A 12,006-nucleotide genomic window follows, 5' to 3' on the forward strand; every position below is an offset into this window, starting at 1 on the left:
CTTTGTGGCCGCGTGGATTTTTTCCCCCTGGGTGCTCTGATTTCCTCCCGCCCAAACGCGCTGGTAATAAAATAATTGTTCAGTATAATTTGCCTCTAATAGTTTTTTTTTGGCAGGGGGGCGAAAAAGTTGCTGAGAATATGGGGGAATAAAACGGGATTTGCGGCTGTATGATTTCTGCAATGGCGAATTTGCGAAATGACCCCACCCTCTAAAGTGCTTTAACAACGCGTACGTTTTCGGAGCAACTTTTTTGGCTCATATTAACGGTTGTCCAGTTGCTTTGAAAGGAAAGAGTAATTCTATACTAGACTGTCTCCTTGACGGCGTCGGTGCCAAGAATCTGCTGTGGACCATGATGCCGCTCCACGCGGAAATACCGCCACCCGAGCGAAGAAAAGGGAAATGGAAAAGTAGACGGCGTGCACTTCCTCAGCGGTGAGGAGTGGGTTTGCTCATGAAGAGCTTGCGCGTCTCACCAGCAAGAGAGTGTGATCATGGATGTAAATGTTCTACATGCATAGAATTTCAGGCACAACAAGAACAAACACCTTTGATCTTTACTGTCGGTTTTAATGTTCTCCTCGAAAATTCACACAATACTGTTCAAGTATATTTAAAATAATATTAGTCTCAATTTCGTAAATTACACTAACAACGTTTTTCGAAAAAAAATCTACATATAGTATTCAAAATTGGAATCGGTTATCACAACGACTCAAGTAGTGTTTTATAACCTATTTTACACTTACCACGGCATACAACGACATATTTTGCAACATTATAACCACAACATGTGTGTAGGAGAAACTAACAATACGAAACAGATACAGTATCCAATATTAATCAGGTAAGGCTGCATCTTTAACAGTTCCGCTGGAGAATGGGCTAATTCTTGTTTCCCTTCTCTCCTGAATGACCTGTTGAATATTTAAAGCATTTTTTAAATTATAAATTTCGTCTGGGAACTACATCATATGCCTGAAAATCTGACTGCATCTTTGTTTAGATTGAAAACAAATGATGGAAGAATTCAACTGCCAAACAGAAGACCCTTGATCAGAACCGAGAAAGAAAAAAAACAAGTTATTTAAAGGGCAGAAAAGGTGTGGTAGGAGGCGATGGGATTGTCAGCAGTAGGATTTATACCTATTTTTGCTTCATCAACACATCAATGCGTTTGGACAAAGCCACATCGGGTGCCCCCGGAAAAGAATGAAAATTGGTCCGAATCTTGGACGAAAAAGCATAAAATAAAGCGGAATTTGCCTTGTTCCTGGTGGAACCCTTTCAGTTTGTCGCGCCATTTTGCTTAGCAACGGCCTTAGAAGTGATACACCACGTGATAGCTGCTAAAAACTCCTCTGCTTTTTGCTTCAAAGGAGGGGAAGTACCTTCTATGTTCGCCCAATCGAACACAGACATCTGTAAGGTATGCCGGAAACCTGCCATTTCCTCCTGATAAGAAACTAGTAACTAGGTCTAGTTGAACTTGCCCTGCAGTGGTCCCTGGAAATAAGAATTCCATGAAGTGGACCAAATATCGAAATTTTATGGGAATGGCATCCTGAAGAGAGGATGGTTTTCATACGACCATTTGCACACGCAATGTTGAAGTCCTAGCAGGAACTTCGTACAGTGGCGAGAGTCTTTTCTGAATCGATCATCAGATAGATAATACAGAAAGAGAATATAGTGACTACCAGAGACATCCGCGAGTGGATAACTTTCCTTCTCTTCCGGTGATAACTCCAGCTCTGCCTCCAGGTGATGTTAAATAACCACACGAGCAGGGTATTCATGCATTAATGCAAACAATGTACTTAGTAGACAAGCGGTAATTCCCACTAACATTCTGGTACTTGCATGTCCTCATATCTGCACTGAGCTGCCATGATAAGCGAACATACTGACGCGAGTAGTTTCAGGAGTTGGGGATAGATTTGCTCCTTCCCCACCCTCACCCTCGAGACAGTTCTGGCCGCTGAACATATCCAGCTGCGTGTCTCCCTCGGAGAAGGAAGGAACGTGATTCCCAGAAACATGAAAAATGTCTCACAGGGTCACTGTGCAAGTGAAAACATTTCTTGTCGATGAAATGGTTGTTCACAAGAGCCCATAGGAGTGAAAAGGTTAGAAATACGAAAATGGATCATTTTTCAGTACCCAGATTGCTGCCTGATCCTTGCGGCATTCAAAACCGTGAGATCATTTCCTCGAAAGTGCGGTGACTGAGTAACCCATCTAATACACGAGTGAATAGCAAAATATGAAACATAATGGAGTCCAACAAACACAAGAGAATCTGCAGATGCTGGAAATCCACGCAACGCACTCAAAATGCTGAAGGAACTCAGCAGGGCGAGGCATGGAAACTAGTAGACAGCTGACGTTTCAGGATCGATGAAGAATCTCGGCCCAAAACGTCGACTGTTTACTGTTTTACACAGATGCTGCATGGCCTGCTGACTTCTGCAGCATTTTGTGTGTGTGCTGCCATGATGGACACCTGCTGCCGTCACTTGGAAAGAGCGTACTGAAAAAGGAAGTTGGAAGTCGACTCCTCCCTGGTGAGCGCAGTCCAAGTCTGAGCGTGGAGCTGAAGGGCTGGTGGTGAGTGGTGAAAAGCTTGGAAAACTGGGGATGCACATACATTGTTCATCGAAGAGGTGAAGCAATGACTGTGATGACTCTTCATGAAAAGGCTGACAAACAGGTCCTTGCGTCACGTCAGGTTCCTGGCCACGGTGAATGACTAATCATAACTATAATAATCCCCCCCCCCCAGCACTGAAGTGCTGCGAACAAGTTCACCTCAGAGACAGACACTAAATGGGTATCTCAGCAACTTAAATGTGTAGAAAACACTTTTCTTCTAGTTAGGGCATGCTTTTGATATAAGGCGCCTGAGTCAGTTCTCAAATTATATCATCGGGTCTCCTATGGTCGGCAGAGTATTAATTAAAATATCGAGAAAGGCAACACACACTGTCGCGCACACAAAATAATGGAGGAACTCAACAAGCCGGGCAGCATCAATGAAAATGAATACATAGTCGGCGTTTTGGGCCGAGACCCTTCTCCAGGAATGAGGAGAAAGGGGGAAGAACAAAAACCGATCCTGGCTTGATTGCCGCTCTTCCACGCTGACGTCAGCATGAAGATTTTCAGCTCCCATATATATTGAGTAGATAAAAAAAAAAGAGTATTTACCCGGAAAACGGTTCACTGGGTGTATGTGCTACTAGGAGAATGTCAAGCGTGAGAAATATAGATTACGCATGGAACTCTTCAATTAATTCCACGTATTTAATTTTGCATTAAAAGCGAGCGTAAGGATATTTCAGGGTTAAAGTTTAATGGAAAACGTGTGGTGGTGAGGTAGTAGGAAACAAATGCCTCACTAAAAATGAAACACTGGAGGTGTAGCTCAGTGGCCCCAAGTCATGATCCTTGGCATGACCATAACTTTAATAAACTGGATACTGTCCATACATATTAATCTTCCTTAAGAACAAATACCATTATATATATTTAAAGCTAACTAAATTCTAGCCAAAATTCTGAATAGTTTTAATTGTAAACTATTTTTCGACCCTCTCCAGTCCATCCCCCTATTCCCAGTCCGCCGTTTTCACCCCACTTCCCATTCTTCCATTCGCAACCTCTTCTTTTCACCCGAATTCCCATTCACAATCCTTAGTCCACTCGTACCACTCCCCCCCTCAGTCCGTCATCACCATCCCACACTCTATTCACCATCGTCAGTCCTCCCTCACATGCCTTCTTCACACGTACAATCCTCCCAGTCCACCACTCTCTTAGTCAATCCCTCTTCATTCCAGACGGTGGAAGGCAGCGAGGATGGGCATGGGGAATGAGACCAACACGAAAATAGGTGATACTGGAAAAAAAGGGTTGCTCAACTTTCCAAATCGACAGCCCATGCAAACAAAAGCGAGCTCACATTTTATTAAGTTTACGACATACTTTGAACCCTTTAGCCCATTTTCTGCTGGTTGGGGAATTAAACTAATATTCTAAGAAAAGGAAAAACGAAATGGTAAACTGACAAGTTCGCGAATGAAATATACCATCCTCTCCCGCAGTAAAACCCCGCCGAAGGACCACATTTTAATGTGAAGAGAGTCAGTGGTCAACCCGTCAGTAGTTGCCGGACGGAAATTTGTAGTTCCAGTCTTTAGTTCGTGGCTGTGTGCTCAGAAATCTAATACATTAATGTTTAAGTGCATAAATTAAGTACTGTGTTTTGCTATGGTGTATTTGAGGCTGCTAGAGTTCAAACGCATTTAAATCTTCGTGAATTACTGACAGAAACATTTTCACATTTGGATAAACACAGATAACGATTTTTCCTTGCCTAGGAATGATTGGCAGTAGACCCTCTGATGCCAGCAGTGAATGGCATTTACATTTATGGAGAAATAGAAGTTCGGCATAGATTTGACCGGCTTAACATGACAGTCCTCGGGCAACGGTCCTCGCAGGCGGCGATGTCCTGTTATTCTTTTATGGACTTGCAGTTTGTTTTATCATTCAAGCGGCGAAATCGAACCTTCAACCCATCGACGGGGTGTACAACCGGCACAGTCTGCATGTTGGGATAGGCGGCACTGGCCAGTTCCCATTGCGCACTGCTGATCAGTTCAATTGCCAGCGTTTTAAGGATAACTTGAGCCAGCTCTTTCCCTATGCAACTACGAACGCCCCCTCCGAAGGGCAAGTAATTGAATCTACCCACTTTGCTCTCATCCCGTTCGGGTCCAAACCGATCAGGGTCGAATCTGTCTGGATTCAGGTAGACGGCGGCTGTCTCTTGTGTGTCGCGAATGCTGTATATGATATTCCAGCCTTTGGGTATCTGACATCCCTGTGAATGAGACAGAGCAAGTAACTGCAAGCGGAGCTTGTAATGTTAATCAAATAATAACAAATACCTCATTCATTCAGAAATAGCAAACTGCTTTAGAATTGCTTTTGAATTGACTGCCAATAGGCTTCCTGAAGGCTTTCGCTCCTCCACTTCCCGCAACTGCCACTCAGTCAAGTTGCCGGAGGCAGATTGCCCACTCTCATGCAGTTCCGCATAGTTGTGATGTACGTTTCTCGCAAAGCCTCACTGGCTCCCCACAAATGGGATTAATATTCTGTCCCGTCTCCCTCCAGTGACCTGCTGAGTATGAGCGCCACACATAACTCCTTCTTCTCCCACTGTGCCTTTTGTTACTTGTTCCTTACCAAAGTCTGCACCTTTCTTCACATCTCCACCGTTTCATTAGAAGTCCTGACAAGGTTCGGCCGAAGCCACTGAACACCTTTCTCTGGCTACACCGTACAGACAGACCCAGTCAAGGATTTAAATTTCAGCAGTTCCCGTCGCGGAAGAAAGGCTACAAAGTGTTCTGTGAGACGGGACGCTGGGAGAGAAAAGGCTTTGAGAAGCATGGCCGGGGACAGGAGTGAAACACGGGTTGGTAGGATAGGCGTGTGATGATCAGTGGTTGGCGGGAGGGGTGGAATGGGACCACGGAGGAACCTTGATCTCAGTCTTTTGGGGAAGAGGGAAACCAATGGAGCAAATCTAAAAACAAAGGGATTAGGGCAGCGCCGAACTGTGTGAAATCGAGCACTGCCGCTGGCTTCGCGAATGTGTTGTAGCTTGCAGAATGTGGAAAAGCGGAAATCTTCAAGAAAAGTATTAGCGTAGAGGTTAAGCTTCAGGCGATTGATTACAGCTGCAGCACGACAAGAGCGGAGACCGACAATGGTTCAGAAGGGAACGAAACTGGCTAACTGGCTTTGCTAAATGATCAGCTGTGGAAACAATCATTAGCTTTTAATCCAATGTTAGACTAAGGGCAATCCCATTTCCTTGTCGATGATTGTTCTTTAACAACGCGTTTCTCTTTACACCCTACACTTTTGTTTGGGAACAGCGTCACGGGGTATCTTCGGATGGTATTTAACGTGACAACTTCGAGTGATTCTGCAGAGATTATTGACAAGAAATTTGACTATATACTGTAGATAGTCAAACTCAGCTTTCAGTCATCTTCCCGCAGAAAGAATCCGTGTGATTTGGACATTAGAAAAGTGATGCGCAGATTTAGGAAGCTGAGATACATTTCGGAGAATTTCCACCATGACACCGACTGAAGGAAAAAATATGACTTTGTTTCAAAGGTTTCAATGAGTTTAGAAGCTTCACGACAGTTTTCTACAGGATGAATTCGAGACAGTTTCCTTGAACATTATTGTAACCAAACGAGAAACAAACCCCTTCAAGCTTTAAATTGTGTATTAACGTAGGGATAATCTGTACTCCTAAAATAAAAGATAGTCTAAGGGAAAATGGTCACAAAATGAAGCAATGTTCTAAATTTAAAAAAAAACAATCTGAAGATGCTGAAAATATAAAAGGAAAAGCAGAAATGCTTGAAACATTCAGCAGGTCAGGCAATGTCTGTGGGAAGACAAAATTATTTAATATTTCAGGTGGACGACCCTTGGTGAGATGGAAATTTGTACGTAGCTGGTCGTTGGGTTTAATTTAAAACAGAAATGAGGGATGGAATGGCCAGTGTAAATTGTTTTATCGGATTAGGTACAGATAAGCGTGTAGAATTTCAAAATTAAATAAATACCTTAAACGTATATTTAAAATTATTTAGTTATTTGAATGATTGCACACAACTAAATATTTACTATTGTAAAATCAAGCGCCAAGAAATAACCTTGGGATTCATGAATACAGGCAACAGGCAGGCAGATGTGATTCATCCCAAACTTTGACCACTACTGCTAAGCGATTGCGGCCGTGTTCTTGCGGCGGCAGCGTGCAATGCGCGGGTGTTGTGCGGAGGGTTTTGGAAGGCACGGGAAGTTGCGGTGTGCCCGGCCACTGCACAATGGCACCAGGAAGTTGCTAGGGGTTCATTCATCAACCAGGTCGACGCATACTTTCATACGAGCAACCTGCACTGGGCATAGTAGGTGTGTAGTTTAAACAACCCTGGGATTTTAATTGTCACTAGTGTTAACAGAAGGTTGTTAACAAACCCTTCAAATTCTCTTGGAGGCACAAGAGACTGCAAATACCGGAATCTGGTGCAATAAAAAAAATGTTAGAGGAGTTCAGCAGCACCTGCGGAGGGAAATCTAGAGCTGACGAGATGAGATCCTTCATCTGAACTAACTCACTGACGTCATTCAGGGGAAAACCTGCCATCTTCACTTTCTGTTTGCAACTCCAGACTCAGGTAGACTTTTCAGATTAGGGTCAAGGAGGAATAGATAATAGACATTGGCCCTGCCAGCCGAGTAGATGTCAGAACAAGGCGGTTCAAAACTTGGTGCAGCCTTCTTGATGAATGGCATCGCTGCTGTTGCCTCAGAGGAGTCGAGGCACTTTGTCAGGACACAGCTCGGAAAACAGGAGACGGCACTCTATTGAGCTGATGTCCAATTAAAGAGCCCTTGCAAAATGGGGCACCTTCAATGGCCCATGTGGCCTTTACCTTCAACCGAACACGACTAACACATTCACTAACACAATATTTAGGGGGTAATTTACTCTCTGATCCGCAAATGCAAGGCAAAATCGACCTATAAGCATCGAATCCTGCCAAATTGTTAAAAGTGGGATAAACAACTCAATTTCATGTCGGCAGGCTAACTAGTGGGGTGTCACTGGTACTTGCCTGGTTTCTTCAGCTGTCAACATTTAGACTAACAACCACGATGCAAAGATACATTGCAATTGAGCTTCAAACATTCTGCTGCAGGAACTTTGCGTCGACAATTCCGCTCTCTTACAGATCCTTCTCGACCTGCTGAATACCTGCTTGAGACGGTTGGTTGCTCCGGATTCCAGAATCTGCGGTCTCTTCTGTCTCTTTGTTTCTAAGCTTACCAGTGATAGAGAATTAGAAACATAATCCACGAGGAATACTAAACGAATCTGCGAAGTTAAGCAATTAGGCAAGGTGGTAGCAGATGGCGTATCTTTAACTTGTGCACTGGAAGTGGATGTCAGACAATACCTTTCCTTCCTTGTCCACCCCTAATATACATTAAGATTTTTTTTAAGGGAGAACTTGGGAGAAGCAGAAGAACCTTGGTGCACTGATTCAACAGATACAGAAAACAAACATGCAACAACTGCAACACACATAAAAGTTGCTGGTGAACGCAGCAGGCCAGGCAGCATCTCACCTCTTCCTAGAGATGCTGCCTGGCCTGCTGCGTTCACCAGCAACTTTTATGTGTGTTGCTTGAATTTCCAGCATCTGCAGAATTCCTGTTGTATGCAACTACTGCAAGCAATTAGGAAGCTAAATGTCAATTTATCCTTTATTGCGAAGGGAAATCGTGGACTTGGTGTTCTGCTGGTGACTCTTAAAACTACGATGAACAGTCAGGATAAAAAGGTCAAATCAATTGCAAATAAGATGCAGGAAACTTCTGGGAAGGAGTTTGAGAGTTTTTGATACAATTGAAAAAGAGATCAGGGAATTAGTGAAGAAAGTGGAAATTACCAGGGCTTCATTGAATAGTGGAGAAGGCTTAAAGGGCCTTCTATTTGAGATTTTCTCAACCACAGTCCATATTTCCATCTAAGAGAAAGATTTAGAATATAGAACATAGAAATACACACCACATTACAGGCCCTTCAGCCCACAAGGTTGTGCCAACCATATAACCTACACTAGAAATTACCTAGAATTTCCCAACTGCATAACCCTCTATTTTTCTAATCTCCATGTACCTATTTAAGAGTTTCTTAAAAGACCCTATTGTATCCACCTTCACTGGCAGGGCATTTCATGCACTCACCACTGTGTGTGAAAAACTTACCTCTGACATCCTCCCTATACCTACTTCCAAGCACCTTAAAACAATTCCCCCTCGTGTTAGCCATTTCAGCCCTGGGAAAAAGCCTTTGGCTATCCACACAATCAATGCCTCTCATCATTTTATACACCTCTATCAAGACACTTCTCATCTTCAGTCACTCCAAGGAGAAAAGGCCAAGTTCACTCAACCTATTCTCATAAGGCATGCTCTCCAATCCATGCAGCATCCTTGTAAATCTCCTCTGCACTGTGTCTATGGTATCCACATCCTTTCTGTAGTGAGGTGACCAGAGCGGAACACAGTACTCCAAGTGGGGTCTAACTAAGGTCTTATACAACTGTAATATTAACTCACGGCTCTTGATAAAGGCCAACACACCATACACCTTCTTAACAACACCGTCAATCTGCACAGAAGCTTTGAGTGTCCCATGGATATGAACCCCAAGATCACTCTGATCCTCCATTCTGCCAAGAGTCTTACCATTAATATCACAGTATATCTGTCTTCACATTTGACCTACCAAACTGAACCACTTCACACTTACCTGGGTTGAACTCCATCTGCCATTTTTTTTTTACTCAGATGGCTATAAATCTTTGGAATTCACTACCCAGGAAAGCTGTGAATGCCAAGTCATTAAGCATACCTACAATTGAAATCAACTAGGAATGAAGGGATATGGAATATAGTCATTCAGTGAGGCAGAAAGGTAGATTGACCACACAAGATCTTATTGAATAGTGGTACAGCATCTACAGTTATATTATGAGTGCAATCTCCTGAGCCAATGGTTAGCTTTGACTAGCTGCACATCTTCTCACATATTTGTATCCTACCTACTTGAAGCTGTACAGAGATATGGAGAAATTTCTTTAGCCAGAGAGTGATGAATTTGTGGAATTTGTTACCACAGGCAGCTGTGGAGGCCAGATCATTGGGCGTATTTAAGACTGAGATTGATGGGTTCTTGATTGGCCATGGCATCAAAGGTTATGGCGAGAATGCCGAGCAGTGGGACTGAGGAGAGGAAAAAAGGATCAGCCATGATTGAACGGTAGAGCAGACTTGATGGGCCAAATGGCCTAATTCTGTTCCTATGTCTTATGGTATACAGACCAAGCTGGGATACAGGTCCACAGGGCCAAGGATCAGTGATTCACTGCACCAGGTGTCATCTGAAAAGTTACTATATTGGATGGGTGAGGTTTTGTCAGAACTCAGTACTTAACAGAAATTTATGCTTTTATTTAATTTATTTTTTGACAATCACTTTTTAAAAATTTTGTTTCAAGGTGTTGGGCATAGGCCAAAGTCAACAGTCCACTGGAGGCTTTTGTTGTCCTATACCGGATGCTCTACAATGAATCTCTGCTATTTTATGTGGAGGTTCATTAGAGAATATTTTACCAAGTTCTAAACTCCTTAACATGTGGACTGTTTTGGAATCAAGAGCTATTGTGATTGTCAGCACTCCCATAGGCACTGTCCTGCACTGCCTGTAGTCTCATTAGAAGAGGTTGGGCCAGGTGTTCAGTTTCTATAAGTAGGGGAATTTGTGCTTTTCTCTAACTAGTGAGACTGACCTCCTATGAATGCATGTACTTGGGAATGCAATTCTGATTGTATCTGCACCTCTAAGTCTCCATGTGGACTAAAATATTGGGAAATATTTCACTGTATTTGAAGGTCTGTCTAAACCAGTTATTATTTTTGTGGTGTCCCTCCCACCCTCGCTTTGCAGGCCAACGCCTGAAAAGAATTGACTGCGATATTTATCATAGTAAAGTTTTTCTTTGCATTTAAACTCTGGGGCACACTCCAGTGCCATGTATCTATATAAGGTATCTCATGCTTTAACTGTTCATTATCGCTACAGTATTCGTTTGAGCTCCATCTAGCTCCGTAAACTTAGCAGGACTTCCTTAGCATTTCACTCTCCCAGTCCTATGGAATCTGCGTCCATTTTCTGAAGGTGGGCGATGACGTCACAGAATAGCCAATGCAGTTTTAAATCACCGAGATTAAAATTACCTGGCTATTAGCAATGGAACTATGCTGAACTGTATGATATCAAATCCATAACCAGACTGGTGTAGTGAGTTTACAAACAAGAATGCTGGCAAAGGGGGAGTCACCGTTAAAGTAATATACTGTTAATATAAAGTAATGGACAGTTATAAAGCCGGGAATTGTTATGCATATCTAGAAGGTTGACGGATGCAGTTTTAATAACTTTTGAAAGGGTATTAGATAAATAAGAAAAAAAGGAATTGCAAGGCTGCGGGCAAAGGAACCAAATTAGATGTTTTTTTGGCAAAGTGGGCACTGATACGGTGGGTGAATGGCTACTTCCATGCAGCATCTATGAGCGAGTGGCTCCTTCCACGGTCGGAAGTTTACTTACATTCAGCTCAAAGGTCTGCAGCGCCGTCCTGTAACCCCCAGACACTGGGGGAAGCAACCTCAGCACCTCCTTCACCACACAGTCGAGATAGCGCAGACGTCCCAAGACCTCCAAACTCAGAGAGCGCCGACAGTCGCAATCGCCACACAACCATTCCATTTCACTTTCCGCCGCTCTGCCCTCGGCCAACTCGGCTTCCCGACTCACGTTGTGCCGAAAGGGAGAGGGATGGAGATGCTCTTTATCCGGCATGGTACGATCTTGGTCGGCGCGGATTTGCTGATAGTCTTTATTCACGGTAGTGACGGACTGCGGGCAGCCGCCGTCCCAGATTAAATTCTCCCGGACGACGAGCCGCTGGCACCACGGCACGGACTCGTTCGCCCTGTTGTCAGGTTCGGGATCAGCCTGATTGTTTCTGTGGCGACGGGTTCCCTCCCGGGTGGCAGAGGGAGACTTGCATTGGCAGCTGGGGATGAGACCCTGTTGCTCCAGTTCCCGCCTCGCTTTCTGCAGCACGTGCGAGTGCTGGAGCAGCAGCAACACCAGGGATGTGCAGGCGCTGGCCGTAGTGGAGAAAGCGGCGAAGATCAGCTCCACTGCAGATTCCTGGCGGGAGAACACAAAGTGTTGAGGTAAGTCACTGACAGGTGGAAGGAGCAAACTGCCATAATCCCACCGCAGACACGCGAGCAGACCCGGGAACGATTAAGCCGTTTGAA

The 12,006-nt window shown here is 44.0% G+C and overlaps 1 protein-coding gene across 1 annotated transcript in view; it reads right to left on the reverse strand.

Moving 5' to 3' along the window:
* Nucleotides 1-573: 573 nt before the first annotated feature.
* LOC140185741 (cytochrome P450 26C1-like) overlaps nt 574-12,006 on the reverse strand; it is a 31,498-nt gene continuing 20,065 nt past the window's right edge. The window contains exons 5-6 of the mRNA XM_072239336.1: nt 11,285-11,893; nt 574-4,891 (exon numbers count right to left, since the gene is read on the reverse strand). Of these exons, the coding sequence (XP_072095437.1) occupies nt 4,523-4,891; nt 11,285-11,893 (978 nt within the window). The 3' untranslated portion in view covers nt 574-4,522. The remainder of the gene's footprint in view (nt 4,892-11,284; nt 11,894-12,006) is intronic.

This window comes from Mobula birostris, chromosome 21 (genome assembly GCF_030028105.1).
Source record: "Mobula birostris isolate sMobBir1 chromosome 21, sMobBir1.hap1, whole genome shotgun sequence".
Classification (NCBI taxonomy): domain Eukaryota; kingdom Metazoa; phylum Chordata; class Chondrichthyes; order Myliobatiformes; family Myliobatidae; genus Mobula; species Mobula birostris.